An 18,062-nucleotide genomic window follows, 5' to 3' on the forward strand; every position below is an offset into this window, starting at 1 on the left:
TATATATATATATATATATATATATATATATATATATATATATATGCTAATACAAGAAATCATTATATACATACATATTGAAAGTGATGTTTCATTTTTGAAAGAGAGTTATCGCTGATGCGTCCGTCTTGTCAACAGGAATACTTCAGAGACATGATTGGACGATTTAGAATATGTTGATTGAAGAATGGAAAATAGAGTATTGTTCAGGTACACCGCTGAATAAATTGTTAAACCTGCGTAATCAGTCGAAAACACAAAAACCACAGAGAAAACCATTGAGAAAAATTGAGAGAAAACGAAAACAGCTATTAGAAGCGTGCCAGCTGACAATGAAATATAAGATAAAAGCTACGAATGGAATGAGCAGATAATAAATTGAGACAGAAACGATAACTTATCCAGTCAACATGCCACAAGTTGTCATAAAAAACATTACAAGTGCATTTATAAAAACAGCTATATGCATATCATTAAATTATTAGATTTTATAAGTTATTACATAGCATGCGACATACCTGGACGATACATAATATTTTATGTAATATATTAATTCTTTATATAATATTCAAAGGTGCCAAAGGGTTTACAGGTTATTACTGTGTCGTAATCCATTGCTAATGTCAATGTTTTGTGAATCTTGCCGTTCACTTTATCAGAGGAAAAAGCTCTTAATGTATCATGACACGAAAATAATCCGCAAACTCTTTGGCATCTCTGAAAAAAATGTCCATGAAAGTCTCATAAATTTAATATAATATATAATTTGATTATTTTATTTAAACAAGAAATTATTTAAATATATGTATAATATACATTTAAATACTTAAAAAAAAAAATTCAAATATTTTACAAATTTACATTATGATGGACATTGTTTCATATAAATGACATGTTATTATTTTAATTTTAATCATATAATTGTATTAATAATTATGAAATTTCAATATAAAATAAGTATTTAAAATAAGTATATAATGAAATCTAAAAGAAATAAATTATTGGAAAGTTTGTCATTTTAACTTTCACCAAATCATCTTTAATTTATCTGAACAAATATTTTAATATTTAAATTTAAATATTTTTTTACATAAATTTTGTTATAAGTTTTATTATCATAAAATAGAAACTGTTAATTTCTCATAAACAGGAATCAGTAAAGTACATATTTTTAGTGTTATTGTGAACACGATCCCTGCTTATAAATATAATATATAATATTAATAATATATAATATTTAATATTCTGGATAAATATTGTATATTATTGTTTAACTGAACATCAAATGGAATAATAATCAATTTTACTTGTTAAAAAATTTTTGCGCATTACCTTCCGCGCTGATTCTCGATAGCCTAGATTACCTTTATTTTTGTTATTTTAAAGAGAGAGAGAGAGTCCTTGGTAAACATATTTATTTTCTTATATATTATTGTATTATAAACTGTACGTTAATTGCGTTTTGTTGAAAGTTAATTCAAATTTAATATAAAAAAATATATATATAATATATTTTTATAAACAATGTACATTTGTTTATAGAAAAGATGGCTGCCAACATCAGAGAAGAAATCCGCAGATTGCAACGACGTAAACAATTGCACTTTCAGCCTCAAACGAACAGCGGCGATTCATCAGACATGGAAGGACCTTCTAGTCCTTCTGGTCCATCTGGCTCTTCTTTAACTCTCTTTAGTCATAACACTAGTGGAAAAGAAAAACCACTTTTCACATTTAGACAGGTAAACTCTTCTAATCATTTGCATATTTCAATGGTAAATACAAATATGTGGATCACTTTTGTTTATGTTCCCATATAGCACAAAAATTTGCAGGAACATTGCTGCAACATTTGCAATGTTGCTGGAATGATCTGTATAGAGTTGGGATTACTTCATTAGAAATAAATACCTATTATTATAAGTAAAAGTTTTGATTTTATTGATATGCTCATAAGATTGACGTTATAGGTTGGCTTGATCTGCGAGCGAATGCTCAAAGAGCAAGAAACGCAAATCCGAGAAGAGTATGATAAGATCTTACATTTAAAACTCTCCGAACAGTATGACGCTTTTGTTAAATTCACATACGATCAGATACAAAAAAGATTTGAATCCGCAGCTGCACCGAGTTGTAAGTACTTTAAAAATGATGATGTCTGCACGCCTTTTGTTTTTCTTGTATCACTCTACACGATTTTTATATTTCAGATCTATCATAAGAAAAGTTTCTTATTTATAAGAAGACATTTCTGTGAGGAGTATTAGGTAAATTTTGTGAACATATTCTTTTTTTCCTAGAGAAAATTATGAAATATTTAATTAATAAGATATAAAATAGAAATTTATTACTACTTTTTTAAAAAACATTTGTCATTTTATAGATTTTTACTGTGTGAGACAAATTTTGCTTGCGCCGAGGTTTGCAGCGCCGCCTCGCTTCGGGAATCACCTCTAAAAAGATAAATGATTTCAGCAGTGTCTAATAAAAAAAAGAACTAAAAAAGGTGAGAACGGGAAAAAATAAAAAAAATGATTAGTAATGTAAGTTCGTAGAGAGAAAGAGAGTGAGAGTGAAAGAGAGAGAAAAAAAGAGTAAATTGCGGTAAACATATTACGAAAATTTACCATGTATACTTTCGAGACTAACAATATTTGTACTGTTCGACATTAGAAGTGCGCTGGTATCAGGGAACTGATTCTACTTATGTACAAATGTTATTACGGTTAAAAATACGATATATATGTACACAGTGCAAGACTAAAGTGCGAAGCTTGATATCCAGCTGAAAGAAGAGAGCAAGAGAGAAAGCTGAGAAGTTTCTTTTTAGCTTGTCACATACACACACACACACACACACACACACACACACAAATATATTTTTCTCCTAGCTTGTTTGGAATATTGTAAAATGTAATCGAAAATTTGAGACACTTTGCGCATGTCGTATAGATAGAGCATTGTGTCGAATATTAAGTAAGGTATTTCAATAAGTTTTTCGTTTGTTCATCTTCACGCTACGACAGTTTAGACATTGCTCAAGTATATACGGCAACCAATGCTCTAAGCATCTTATCGCAAATGTGTTGGATGCATCTTGTGAGTTTTGAGGCTGGAGATAATGTGCATTCGCGAATAAAAGGATTGCCTTTTTGAATCCTATCTGCTCAGCGAAGAGCGGGCTAACGTTTAGAATCCAATGTATGATTGCGTATAAATTAAAATTAAGAGATTAAATAATTCTACTTTTACTTGTAAATTAAAATTTACAAGAAAGTTACATTAGTATAATGACTTGTTAAATTGATAGTAAATTTGTTTTGCTTGCTTTGAAGTTATAATACATTCGTATTAGATTTTATGATTTTTTTCTTTCTAGAAAATTTTCCATTTCACATAGATATACAGAAAAATAAAATTGAAAATGTTTTTGCAATTTATTTTTTATCGAAAATTCTTGTAAAAAACAAAATAAAGATCTCATTTAAGATAAACGTTACGAAGAGCTGTAAAAGTGTCGGGATAATATTGTAGACTATAGTAGGTATTGTATGAAGGCATTGTGAAGCGTGACTATTTGGAATAAAGATTTCATAAAATCTCGTCACACACAGCATTTCTGTTCCCTGGTAGCAACGAATTTCTGTAGTTGTAATTTAAAAAAAAGTGCTGAGTAATGAATATAACTATATACTGTACTCTAACTGTGCCTATTATTAGACATGTTTGTCACGATTATTATTATGTTATTATTTACTGTTATCGCCGTCGTAAAAAATTTTTTATAGTTTGTAGCAATTCTCATTACGTTGTAGTACCATATGCTGCGCGCGATGTTTTCTTTTTCTTTTTTTACTCGATTAAGATAGGGTCCTACGAATCTTGGTGGCTGCGTGCATTTTTTTTATATCCCAGTGTGAAAATTTTTGTTTCGCCGAGTATTGAAAAAAGGCATTTAAAGCACCAAGTAGAAAATTCTGTCGAAAGTTGTAAACACAATGTAAAGTGATCTTCGATCGACGATGCCTATGATCACGACTGTCAAGGAAGTGATATGTCGTACGATTTCGATGGGCATTCGAATTACTACTGCCTTTTTCATATATTGCGTAAAAGAAAAGAAAGAAAGTGTCTCTCAGTTACCACAATATTTTTTGGAGCATCGTACGCCGATGGTGTTCACGCCCACACACGTAAACACAGAAAAGTATATACTATGTTACATCGACTGTCTACTGACTATTGATTGTGAGAAAAAAGAAGAAATAAATTACGAAGAAATATAAGCGGGTTTAATTATTAACGCTAAGTAATGTCTACTTGACGCTCGCGATAGATACGCGTTAAAGAAAATCGTGAACACACGTGAGCGATCGTTTGAAAAATTCAGGGGATTTCATTTAAGCTGCAGAAAATACCTCCGTATTATATTATGTAAACATTCATTATCGAAATAAACTTAAGACTGAAAAGGTGTAAGACTATTATTTCCCTCTCAATAAAAAATTGTTACCATTCTTCTATACAAGACACAATTGTCATAAACGATTTACTTTACGATTGCAGGTAACATATTGCAAAGAAATATATATACTTATACATAAATGTTTCATATTATATTACTGGTGTTAAATATTTATGTCTTGAAATGTGCAATGATCGAAAATGTACACGACGATTCTTTCTGTCACACATAACTCGCAATCCTCTTAAATCAGTTTTATAACGAGTAAGTAATTCCATTAGCAATGTTATTAGTAGTATGGCTTCGAGGGAAGCCCTGGCAAGACTATATGAATCCGAACTGGATATCGGAGACGTGTCACTTCTGGGCGGGAAATAAATTTCTCTGCTAAAACACTTTGTTCGTTTAGAAAAAAAAACAGTGCCAAATGTTCCCTATATTATTTTTGGTCTTCGTTGTAGCCATTAAAGTATTTAAAAAGACCACTCCTAATGGTAAATACGCTCAATTCTATTCTGAGACTTCTTCAAAATTTTATTTATTTTCCTTAATGAGCCGCACTTAATAATAAAAATCACGTTAAAATATCCTATAGGCAAAATTACGGTATATCTGGGCAAAAGAGATTTTATCGACCATTTAGATCACACTGATCCCATCGATGGCGTTATCGTTGTGGAAAATGACTATCTTCAGGGACGCAAGGTCTTTGGTCAGGTAGGTAAAGACATGTAATGAATCTTGTAAAAAATGTTCTTAGATATGATTCCTGAAAGTCGTCCAACATATTTCTTTTAATATATAATATTATAACGTTATATATTGTATAATATTTAGGTCTCGACAACCTACCGATATGGCCGTGAAGAGGACGAAGTTATGGGAATCAAATTCAGCAAAGAGCTGGTATTGTGTCGCGATCAAATAATACCGGTGAAGAAGGAGAAGCAGGAGACTACATCAATACAGGATCGCTTATTGAAGCGCTTGGGTTCAAACGCATATCCATTCATGTTCCATTTTCCGCAGACGGCTCCTTGCTCAGTTACTCTCCAACCCGGTGATGATGATCAAGGGAAACCCTTAGGAGTCGAGTACGCTGTGAAAATATTCGTTGGAGATAACGAAGAAGACAAGGTATAGAATGGGAAATAAGATATACATATGAAAAATTAATACGCGATATAAAAACAAATTAATAATTTAAATCAATTGCTGCAAAAATCTGCTTTATATTTTATCAGGGACACAAAAGATCTTCTGTTTCATTGGCCATCAAGAAGTTACAGTACGCTCCATCAATACGAGGCCGCCGACTTCCCAGCTCTTTAGTTTATAAAGGATTTACTTTCTCCCAAGGCAAACTGAATCTGGAAGTTACACTGGACAAAGAGCTCTACTATCATGGCGAGAAAGTTGCGGCGAACGTCACAATTACGAATAATTCGCGAAAGGCAGTAAAAAACATTAAGGTATATTCTAAAATTAAATTCTATCTTCTCGTGAATCGATCAAAATTAAATCAAAGTGTTTACATTTTACGCTATCCTGTTTTATATCGTAGTTGTATGTCGTTCAACATTGCGAAGTGACCATGGTAAACGCCCAATTTTCGCGACACGTGGCTAGTTTGGAGACTCGCGAGGGTTGCCCAATCACACCAGGTGCATCCTTCACGAAACAATTCTATCTTGTGCCTCTGGCCAGCAGCAACAAAGATCGGCGTGGCATCGCTCTAGACGGGCATCTCAAAGTGCGTAATAAGCTTAAATAAGCTTAAAGTGATTAAACATAATTATTTTATTAATCAATGACTCTTTTCTTATGTTATGCTGTTAAAATAAAAGATTATATAATAGAGATAAAAAATTTAAAAAATATATTTATATAATATAAACATTGCCATATATTACGAAGTATTAGGTATAGTAAAAAGAAATCCATTATTTTTCCATTCAATTTCATGCAAAAATAATGGATTTCTTTTTACTACACCTAATATATTTATTTAAAAATATTGTTTATATAAATACGATATATAAACTTGAAAAATTAATGTTTTAATATAATATATAAAAAATTAATATACTAATAATAATATAGAAAAATTCATCTTGAGGATTCTGTTTAGGATGACGACGTAAATTTAGCATCCTCAACTTTGGTAGCCGAAGGCAAGTGTCCAATTGAAGCTTTGGGTATTGTAATCTCTTATTCAATCCGAGTAAAGTTGAATTGCGGTACTCTGGGTGGTGAACTGGTTACAGATGTTCCATTCAAATTGATGCATCCAGCCCCTGGTATGTTGTTTAAAATTTTGATATATGTATTGTAATTATCATATAGATTATTGTAATGTCTTAATTGAACAAAAAAAGTTTACTTCCATTTTTAGACGAAAGAATTTAGAATTTAAATAAAACATTTTAAATGTCCAATTCAGATTTATTCAAGCATTTTTTTTTTCTCTGCAGGCGTCATTGAAAGAGAAAATGCCATGTTGAAGAAAAGCAAGAGCATTGACAGGGCACGATATGAAAACTCCTGCTATACCAACGATGACGATGATAATATCATATTTGAAGATTTTGCTCGTTTGCGCTTGAATGAACCAGAGTAAACCAGAGAGAGACAGAGAAATAGAAGAAAAAAGTGAAAGATTTTAGCGCTTTTTATCTTGCGATTATTTTAAAAGAATCCTGAGCTTTCTTTCATAGTCAATTATCTTTCATGTTTAAAATTAAAAATTTCATTTTTCGAATATTAAATCTAAAATTAATTACACAATTAAAAAACATACACTTGAGATATTTTAAATAATAAATAGATATTTTAAATATTTAAAATAATTATTTATTTCGTCTCTTTGAATTCTTTTGATTGATTCTTAAATAAACGAGCTGTATTAAATGAATGTAAGTAAAAAAGAATACTATTAAAGAAAAATTAATTATATAATATTATGAAACTGTTACCGAAGAAAAAAAAAATGAAAAAACAAAAAAAAGCGAAAAGATAACTAAATATAAAAAAAATCATCTCGGAATTTCTGTGCAATGGTGGTGATTGGACAAAAATTCATTGCAAGATGAGCAAGAAAAAAAGAATGTCAAGTAAGCTTAATATAGTTAAGTTTAAGAATTTCCCGTTTTACCAGAAGTGACATGGTATATATATTATTCGTCCCAATTAACTTCTTATATTTTATGATATTCCACATTCAATTATTTATTTATTAACAAAGAACTATTGATTAACGATACTGTTCAGTTGCAATTACATTAGAAAATACATATAAACTGTAAAAAAACGCATCTTTATCTTTTTTCTATTCAAATCGATTTTTCAAATCAGATACTACAGCGAATACATTATCGATATAGAGAAATACATACAGGACGATCCTATTAGGATTGCTACGTCACTATGAAAGATCATCGCATCATTATCGAAAATTATATATATTTTGTGGCTATACAAAATATTACATGGAACAACGATACCAAATCAATATCAGTCTTATGCAGAGCATTATGAAGACGACTCTCGTTGTTCTTCGCCTAGTCGTACATATGCGAATAATATTCTTGATACGTCTGGATATAAGACTCCTTCTCTATGGGCGTCATTTCCGCAATTAAGGTATCGTTAACGTCGGTGATCGCGACAGTTGTGCCGCCGACGCTAACGGTCGGTACTAATTCATCGTCCTCGGAATCCATCGCCTCTATCTCGCCTAAAAATTGATTCGGCAATAGTAAAATTTAAGAAGATACAGATTAATTAGAAATTCGAATATTCTGCAAGTTTCATTTTTATAATTTTTCATTTTCGAAGTCTTTTATATTATATTATTCTTTTTTTAGACAATTGATTGTCGCGCAACAATTTGGACTTTTGATAAATTTTATGTCTCACCGGTATCAACTGTCTGCATGTCTTCCTCCTCGTTATCGCTACTGTCGCTGGATTCCTGTGGAAGCGCTGCTTTGATAGATGCCGCGGAATTAGTTCCGCCCTTCTTTTCGTGAGCCAATAACACTGACATGATGTCTTCACCCTGTTTATTATTCGTCGTAGTCATGTTTGTGGCAGTGGCTGCAGCTTTGTCCAAAATGCTGTCTTGCGCATTCACGCCATCAGGCTATAAGACATTCGAAAATAAAGATTAAGATCTATATAACTTAAATTACAATTAAAAACCAGAACAAGGGATAACAGATTTCTATTAGAACACAGTTTCTTTAGCTTGATTTGTTATTTCATGTTCCAGTTGACTGTGTTTTTTAATTGTGTCTTAAATTGTATCTCAAGCTACAAAGATGAAAAAAATGCAATAGAATAGAAATAATACCTGTGAACCATCGGAATTGATAACTGTACTTTCTCTCATCCATATGGGTCTCTCCTTTCTGTGATTCGATGCGTCATCGGGAGATTCGTCTCCAATAGTAACATCCACTCTAGTATCCTCCACTATAAAGCCTGTCATTCTAGTAGCTTCACCCGACCATTGTTCACTAGGTGCTCTAAGACTGCTTGGTTTTCTTGTGTCGATACTATTCAAAATAATTATTTCAATAAATATCGTTACATGAACATTTCTTTAGAAACACATACCCTCGAATAGTATTGATATCAATGGGTTCCGGTTCCAGTATTTCAGGCGCCAATTTGATCCCTTCTACTTCCCTTAATAGTATATAGAGTGGCTCCAATTGTTCATTAAATTTTGCTAATAATAATCTGGAATCTTTCTTTGGAAGAGCAGACTGATCTTCTTCCACTATCTCTCGACAATATGTACATCTAAATTCGCCAGTTCTCATGTCGAAAAGTTGATCAGCCTATACAAGAATTGAATCAAATTTATGTAACATGTATCACGTACTTTAAACAAAAAGATTTGCTGTCTAGTGTATACTTCTGGAACTTAAAGTGAAATAGATATATTTAATATTTGGTGAAAGCAGAGGCAGATTCTAATGCAATTTAATACAGAAGTAAAAAAACAGACTTATTACAATATATTATAATAGGTCTGTTTTTTAAACTGTCGTATTTTAGTTTTATATATATATATATATCTTATATATATATATATATAACAGAATAAAAACTGTTTTATCTTAAAAAAGAAATTTTCTTAATTCAATTCTTAAGATTACATCAAGCTTACCATACTTACTTCAAGATCAGTAAATGTCTTTAAACAACTCGGACACTTAAAGCTAGCTCTACTAGTTGCATCTCTCTCCTCAGTTTCCATTCTCTTTCTCATTAAATCGAGTTTATACTTCACCACATTTACAAATGTCTAAAACAAAGACATACTTTTCATTCATTCTTTCATTTGCTAGTATTTTCCATCAAGTTAAAGAGAATCGTAATCACTTTATAAGTTAAGAGAATCGTTACCTACTTTATAATTAATAAAATAATAATTAACTTTCTGTGCTTTGCCATATGATCCTGTCTCCATCTTCAATCTCACTTGAATGAACTTATCATTTCGCAATGTGGATATCCTGGCTCTTAACATCTTGCGTTCAAACTTAAGCAATTCACAAATGTCATCTTCTTTCATACCTGGTAGTATTTTATTATAAAATATTATTCCAATTACATGAAATATTTTCTAAATCAGTATATAATTACTTACATGGATTTCTAACCAGCATATCTACAATTAAAGCATCTTCAATCGAGTAAAACCCACGTACAACAAGACGTGCCAGTTTCTTCAAACTACTAGGTACCTCAGTGACAAGTCTCTCCTCGACGCTCATATTTCAGGTAATGAAAATGGTTTTCTAACAATCGATATCGTTACCGAATAACAATAATTTTACCAATAATAATTATAATCGTTATTATTATGTTTACTGTCCGTTCACAGACTAAGCTCACAGTTTCATGTCAAGCGCACTTTACGATAAGTACCGCATTCTCCAAAAATACGATCGCTTGTAAAATTGTAAGCGTATCTTCATTTTTCTTCTAGAAATCAGATCTACTTTGTTAAAAAAAAATATTTTATAAAATACCGACAAATGGAAAAGACAAAAACTTCATGAATACAAATATTACACCGAACAAATTCTTACAATGATCAGAATGATCTATTTTTCTCCTTCTTCTCTCGTTATATCTTGAGTTAAAACGGCACTCTACGTTTCAGGAATGTTGGAAAAATCACAAGAATACAATAGGTCTGTTTTTTATTGCTACACTTTTTGAACTAGTACACACAGTGCAATAAGTTGAATGAAACAAATGTATATTTGTTTCACTTCAACTTATTGCACTGGTTCAGAGTGTAGCAATAAAAATAGACCTAATATTATCCGTTGATACGCAGTGAATTTATGTCACGACTGTCTTAGAGTGTCTTTAGGTTAGAATCAGGAAAATCCCGCAATCGCGGTATTGCGCCATTTGCGCCGCATGATGCACCACGGCGGAATACGTGCGCGATTCCTAGAACGCGTCTGCCAGCATCTAGTCGCGCGACTGCGCATGCGTAGACTTTGCTCCTCGAATAAATCCCTAGGAAAATTAAAAATTAAATTTATTCACAAGTTGATCTTTGGTAGCATTGTAATGTTCATTTTATTAAATTTATTTAAAAAAAATAGAATATTCTCTCTATCTTCCCTACTTGAAAGAAAATATTGACAAGGAAAATAAAAAGATACCTTCGTTCGAGCGAAGTCTCTGATAGAGAACTCTGAAGTATTTTGAAAATTATTTTGGAAATCAGAGAAATTAAGTTGTGCTTCCCGAAGAGGCAAAAACTAGATCAAATAACACATGTGACTTATAAAAGGTTAGAGATCCATACAGAGGTTTGAAAAAAGAAGAAGAAAATAAAAAGATGATGTTTCCTTATATCTCATTAATCTTTTCCATCGGAGGACACGCGCATGCGTGTTGCATGGAAAACTGCGTGGCAGTGGAACTACTGTCAACAACAGTAGTCTGCTAGATGGCTGCGATTTGTCAAACTGTCAAATGTCAATAAATTTTCACGAATAATTCACATATAAAAAATTTTAATAAGATTTGTCAATGGCGGCGATCGATAAAGTTAAAATTATCGTAGTAGGTGACTCAGGTGAGCATAAGAAAAATATTTAATATTTTAAACATGCAATAATCCTTTTTTCTGAATTATTATCGATATTCTATAATATTTTATTTGAATGAAGTCAAATGAAACTTGGGATAAATATTATGATAAAGATATTTCTTGCTTATATATTGTTAATATTTTTATTAATATCAAAGATATTTCTAATATTTACATATTTAGGTTATGTGATAATATAACTGTTTTTATAACTAAATTGATAAGTACTCTTTGTATTTAAAAAGAAATTATTAGTCCTTTCTTTTTAACTGAACTTCTTGCATAATTCATCTTTCCTTTTTTTTTTCTTTTTGAATAAAGAAAAGAAAGAAAAACAAAATGTGCAAGAGGTTAAAAAGAGTAGGTCTAATTACATGTTTTTATATATTTGACAAAAGTGAGAAAGAAAATTTTAGAGCAGTGCAGTGATAAAAAACAAATCTAATATGTACAGATTAGTGAACTGTTGTAAGAGGAATTACTTTTATGAGAAATGTATCTTAGATAATAACGATAAATATAATAATGATAAATATCTTTATTATTGCAGGAGTCGGCAAAACATCACTGACACACTTAATATGCCAACAGCAACCTATCGGCAATCCTGCTTGGACAATAGGTTGTTCCATAGAAGTCAAATTACACGAATACAAGGAAGGTACACCAAATCAAAGAAGATACTTTGTCGAGCTATGGGATGTCGGTGGCAGCCAAAGTCACAAAAACACAAGATCTGTATTTTACAATCCCACAAATGGTATACTCATATTTTATAATGGTTAAATGTACAACATCTATATTTCCTTGAAAACATACGAATGCATAATTGCGACAGAATATGACTGTTGAATGATTGTTGAATTAACGACAAATATATGTCGTTTACAACTAGGCATAATATTAGTCCACGATTTAACGAATCGTAAATCACAGCAGAATCTGCAAAAATGGCTGGAGGAGGTTTTAAGTAAAGATGGGACTTCCTCAAAATCCAAGTTCGAGGATTTTGATCCTGAGAAGTTTGTGGGTTCGACGCAGGTGGCAATAATTTTCCAAACTATTTGTGATATATTAATCAAATTACATAAGTATAATAAATAATACTTATTTCTAGATTCCAATTTTAGTCATTGGCACGAAATTTGATCTGATCTCGGACTCTAATTTCGTAAAATCCAACATACACAGACGTTCCGCAACCATCGCAGAGGAATGTGGTGCCGACGAAATATTTTTGGTAAGGATCACTTACCTAAGAGACTCGCCAAACACATCATTAAAAAAAAATTAAAATTTAATTGAGTATATTATGTAAAATTTTCATGTGTAAAATTTTCATCAACATGTGACTAACGCTTCTGTTTTACATACTTTATTGTAATAGGATTGCCATCAGATAAGATCTTTGGCAGCAGGCTCCAGTTCGTCCGTGAAGCTCAGTAGATTCTTCGATAAAGTTATCGAAAGACGTTACTATTCCTCCAAAGAAGTGATCAGTCCTGATAAACGAAGGCCGCCACTATATACTTCTTCGATCTATCCAAAGTTTTATCATAATGACTGAATGCCAAGAGTGCCACTGAGAATTCAAGAGATTTCAATCTTATTTCTTGTTATACAGAACAATTATTCTTGTGACATGAAGTGTTATAGGATTGCGCGAATTAAGTATTGCAAGACTATCGATCTCGCATTTCTTATCCACATTCCTAATCTTCCCACGGAAGTATCTTGTCAGATGTGTTCAAAAGAAAGAGAAAGACAACTATCAATGCAGTGTAGATAAAAATATATTAGACATTCAATATATTTTTCACATATCTATATTGTAGAGACGTCGCATTGTATACAATTGTTTTATAATATAACATGAGCTATATAATCTATTCAATATCTTGTTATTAGCAAAATGTAATTATATAAAAATATATATACATTATATTTTTTTGTTAAATTAATATAGAATATCCTATAAAGATTTCTCAACAATGCGAAAAGCTTGTGGATTGAGATTGAAACAAGAGTTTTCGTCGATTGATCAATTGTATTATTTGCAAATACAAAGAATTAATTGTGCATTTTTAAACGAGAAAATTAACGAATTTAAGTTTCGATTAATGAAATTATAAATATACCGACCTCCAACTTTTACGAAGCAAGATTACGTTTGAGCATAAATATGATTGATCAATTAATAAAATAAAAAATAAAATAAAAAATATAAAATAAAATAATCGTGGACTATCAATAGTGTATTCTTGGGCTGTGTCAAAGTCTCGCTACATATAGTTAAGCGTTTAATGGACCAATTAGAAGAAAGAATTTTATAAACTGATCAATTAAAAAACGCTTCAAAGCGTTTGCAACATCGTTGACTATACCCTCTCTACTAGAGCAAATAAGTGCAGAACAATGCCGGTCATGCCGATGACATGGATTGGTCAAGTTGTCTGCCAACTGCCGGGATAGTTACTTCATGATATGAATTCACTTTCATGAAGGCGCGAATGAAATCTTTCAAAACGCACGTTCCTCGCCAGCGAATGAATGCGGACGGCAGAAGCGCGTGACAGGTGCGCGGGATAATTCGCACATATGGTTTAAACGGATAGTCCAGGACAGTCACGAAGCGGGGGAAAGCGGGTCTTTTCTCCTGTATTGAAACTTTGAGGATCAACTTGGAATTCTGTCAATGTCGCGCTCCGGTCAATTCTAGTCGTGAGTGTGAGATCAAGTGAAGTGACGTGCAACCTATCCGGTTCTCCACATATGTGTGTGTCCAATTTAGGTCAGGCACGTGTACGTATTTGCTTTTTTTTCATTCAAGGTTATCTATACATTAATAGATATAAAACTAATATAACATCGATGAAAGGATTATTCTGTCAGATTTCTAAGACTATGGGCGACCTCGACCAAACTTCGATTAACTTAATCGTTATTAATGGCTAACTTGTCAAGTAATACATATATTGTTTTGATAACACAATTATTCATTTTAATTATACGGAAAAGAAGATTAGGACGAATTATGTAATTGTTGGAGATTTAATTTTAAGTGATTCTGTCATTTGAATTAGTTGTCAATTAATTGGAGTCAAAGTTACCTATACATCCAAGCTTGTAGCATATTATATATAGGTGTGATACTTGAGTAATGTGATGAATCATACATTTTAATAGGTGGCTTTTTTGCTTTCCAGGTAATATTCCTATAATTATGTCTTATCATTTTGTAAAAACATGTGCTAGTACGAATAGTCTCTGTCATGTGTTGACACATGTACGACCTATGATTTATATTAAGAAATTTAGTTATGCTCATGATATAAACATAAACTTGAATAGTGGACCAGTCAGTATTTTAAAGCAGAAAATAGCTAGGGGCGAGCTGATGAACGATACGTACCAGACGAAAGTGGCACAGACCCTGCAGCAAATTTACCAAGAAGTTCAAGATTATAAGCCGCAACAATTAAATCTGTTGGAAAAATGGTTTTACAACAAGCGGAGGGATGCGCCGAAAGGGTTGTACATTTTCGGAGCAGTGGGTGGAGGTAAAACAATGTTGATGGACCTATTTTACAATTGTTGCCAGGTATCTCTCTGGTTGCTGTATGTATAAGCACTGTGCATGGAAAGCTAAATTTATACCTTAATCTGTTCAACATGACAACACATGTTTTTTTTGCACAATCTAAAAGCAGAGATAACAATTCTTGCGTAATTTGCATGACTTGTTGTTTATTATTAAAGTAACAGATATTGTGCGATGATATCATAAGAGATTTTTTTTAATTGAAACAAACAAATTAAAATAAAAGAAGAGTGAATAAAAATAAATCGTTCAGAATAAATAATCACTTGATTGACATCTACAATGTACATAGATTGCTAGTATCTCTTATATACTTTTCATATATTATATTAACTTTAAACTGAAATGAATTTATCATCATTTATTTCTCCCGACGATTGGAGATAAAGATGAAATTGTATTCGTTTTCAATTTGACAGACCATGTAAATTCAAACTATCTTTAGTAAAATAATGAATGCATATTTTTGTGTATTGATGTTTTAGATACTTTTAAATATTTTTATATATATTATTGATTCTTGATTTATACATTTAGATAATGATAGGTGCAAGTCATATCAGATATGAAGTTGGCATTAGCAGTCCATATGTATATAGTTGAAGATTAACACACATTATGGCTTTCCATGTATAGTACAGAACAAAAATGAAATTTTTTCATAGTACAATGTAACATACTTTCGAATAAAAATGTTTCAGATTGAAAATAAGAAAAGGGTCCACTTTCATTCTTTCATGCTGGATGTGCATAGTAGAGTGCACGAGATAAAAAAGACCATTGTACGAGATATGACTAGCACCAAGCTGCAACCTTTTGATCCAATACCTCCAGTCGCCTCTGGCATTGCAGAGGAAACTTGGCTGTTGTGCTTCGACGAATTTCAGGTTCAGATTCATATTATTTAAAAAAAAAACAAATATTACTTGTAAAGTATAATTAAAAATAAAAAATCAATGAAAACAGATGCGTTGCAGGTAACGGATATCGCAGATGCGATGATATTGAAACGGCTGTTCACGGAGCTGTTCGATAATGGCGTGATAGTGGTCGCGACTAGTAACAGATCGCCAGATGATCTGTATAAGAATGGACTGCAAAGAGGAAATTTTGTACCATTTATAAAAGTGCTGAAAGATCATTGCCTCGTTAGTAATTTGGACTCTGGGATAGATTACAGATTAAAATCGGGATCCGGAAATAAGAAGATTTATTTCATGTATGTAGAAATTAATGTGTACAATTTTTGTGATAATTGTCTATATTGTCGCCGTCTAACAAGCCGTTTAATTATACAAGAAAAGGTAAAGATGTCACGAACGATGTGGATAAAGTTTTCAAATACCTGTGTTCCATGGAGAACGACGTGATACGACCGCGCACGATTTCCATAAGAGGACGCAATGTCACTTTTCGAAAAACCTGCGGACAGGTGTTGGACTCCACTTTCGAGGAATTGTGCGACAGGGTGAGAGGTCTTCTGTTTTGTGTAGTATTTGTATTCTATGTTGATTATGAACTATATGTAATATAAATATTGATCTCCATGTAGCCTCTCGGAGCAAGCGATTATTTGCAGTTGAGTCAAATTTTTCATACAGTCATAATAAGGGACATGCCTCAATTGAACCTACGACTTAAATCTCAAGCTAGGCGATTTATTACTCTTATCGATACATTGTACGATAATAAGGTAAGAATTATGCGGCTTTAATTACAAATTGTAATATTTGCGATTTGGGACATTATATAATAAGTACAGAATAAGAGGATCAATTATATAATAAGTACAGAGAATTTTGATAAAAGAAAAGAGATAAAACTTTGGCTAATGCAAATAGGATGAAAATTTTTTCTGAATTTTCATATAAATTGCAACTTCAGAAATATTAAGAAAGCTTACATTTTTTTCTTAGAATTTTTCAAATATGTGAGTTTTAAAAAATTTAAAGATTTCTCATTCTAAAATTTTTGAAAAATACTTTTCTTAGATTTTATAAAATTTTATCAAAAATTATAGAACAATTTTAGAAATTTAGAATATTTCAAAATTCATGTATATGCAGAATTCTAAAAAAATTAGTCTTTAATTTGTATATAAAAAATCTGAAAAATTTTCTAAAAAGTTATTCGGAAAATATTTTTTATCAGGGCTAATATGTGACTAACGAAAGTTTATTAAATTGCAGGTACGAGTAGTTATGTCAGCGGCTGTACCACACACACAGTTATTTTTATCGGAAAACGAGTCCGAATATACCGATGAGAAAAGAATGCTGATGGATGATTTGAAGATTACGCATGGCTCGGTAGACATTGATTTCATAACGAGGCAAAAGTATGAAAAATTATTACATTATGTTAATTTTGTTTTCAGGAGGATCATAAGGCAAACATCTTTACTGGAGAAGAGGAAATCTTCGCGTTTGATCGTACCGTGTCACGTCTGGCTGAGATGCAGACCTCACAGTATTGGGAGCAGTGGGAACACCACAGATAATGATAGTGTTAAAACTAGTACAAATAGATTTGTGTAGCTCCGTATGAATTTCCACTCACTTAAAACTAAAGATTGTTAATGATTGTAATTTTTATAAAACGATCTCTTGCGAGTAGTTATTTAAGTTTTCATCAGGTGTGCGTTTTACGCTTGAAGCGTTAATTTTCGCGCTTTCTCAGTATTTTACCTCGTAAATTATTTTATTGGGAACGCAAGTTCCTTGAAGATTACCTCTAACATTAATTATTTATATGATTTATGTGCAAAAAATCCTACTGATTGCCAAAAAAATTGCCCTAATGCAAATATGTTTGTATTTGTGTGTATATTATATATATATATATATATATATATATATATATAT

At 31.6% G+C, this 18,062-nt stretch overlaps 5 protein-coding genes across 5 annotated transcripts; 4 read left to right on the plus strand and 1 right to left on the minus strand.

Moving 5' to 3' along the window:
* Positions 1-1,547: 1,547 nt before the first annotated feature.
* Positions 1,548-2,221, plus strand: LOC105619699 (akirin-2). Its single transcript, XM_012201219.1, has 3 exons — positions 1,548-1,742; positions 1,971-2,133; positions 2,211-2,221. The coding sequence occupies exons 1-3, from the start codon at positions 1,548-1,550 to the stop codon at positions 2,219-2,221; spliced, it is 369 nt and encodes a 122-aa protein (XP_012056609.1).
* Positions 2,222-4,892: 2,671 nt separating this feature from the next.
* Positions 4,893-7,423, plus strand: LOC105619557 (arrestin homolog). Its single transcript, XM_012201074.1, has 7 exons — positions 4,893-4,959; positions 5,061-5,182; positions 5,303-5,602; positions 5,710-5,937; positions 6,030-6,218; positions 6,597-6,765; positions 6,940-7,423. The coding sequence occupies exons 1-7, from the start codon at positions 4,893-4,895 to the stop codon at positions 7,083-7,085; spliced, it is 1,221 nt and encodes a 406-aa protein (XP_012056464.1). The 3' UTR covers positions 7,086-7,423.
* A 602-nt stretch (positions 7,424-8,025) lies between these two features.
* LOC105619559 (general transcription factor IIE subunit 1) lies at positions 8,026-10,254 on the minus strand. The gene is made up of 7 exons (XM_012201075.1): positions 10,128-10,254; positions 9,888-10,054; positions 9,654-9,782; positions 9,086-9,312; positions 8,820-9,024; positions 8,384-8,609; positions 8,026-8,201 (listed from the first exon to the last, which is right to left on the minus strand). The coding sequence occupies exons 1-7, from the start codon at positions 10,252-10,254 to the stop codon at positions 8,026-8,028; spliced, it is 1,257 nt and encodes a 418-aa protein (XP_012056465.1).
* A 1,282-nt stretch (positions 10,255-11,536) lies between these two features.
* LOC105619560 (rab-like protein 3) lies at positions 11,537-13,164 on the plus strand. Its single transcript, XM_012201076.1, has 5 exons — positions 11,537-11,582; positions 12,148-12,357; positions 12,493-12,638; positions 12,715-12,837; positions 12,985-13,164. The coding sequence occupies exons 1-5, from the start codon at positions 11,537-11,539 to the stop codon at positions 13,162-13,164; spliced, it is 705 nt and encodes a 234-aa protein (XP_012056466.1).
* A 1,656-nt stretch (positions 13,165-14,820) lies between these two features.
* On the plus strand, positions 14,821-17,698 carry LOC105619561 (putative ATPase N2B). The gene is made up of 7 exons (XM_012201077.1): positions 14,821-15,198; positions 15,900-16,085; positions 16,176-16,417; positions 16,498-16,666; positions 16,751-16,891; positions 17,388-17,507; positions 17,576-17,698. The coding sequence occupies exons 1-7, from the start codon at positions 14,821-14,823 to the stop codon at positions 17,696-17,698; spliced, it is 1,359 nt and encodes a 452-aa protein (XP_012056467.1).
* Positions 17,699-18,062: the final 364 nt, after the last annotated feature.

Source organism: Atta cephalotes, assembly GCF_000143395.1.
Source record: "Atta cephalotes unplaced genomic scaffold scaffold00022, whole genome shotgun sequence".
In the NCBI taxonomy this organism is placed as follows: Eukaryota; Metazoa; Arthropoda; class Insecta; order Hymenoptera; family Formicidae; genus Atta; species Atta cephalotes.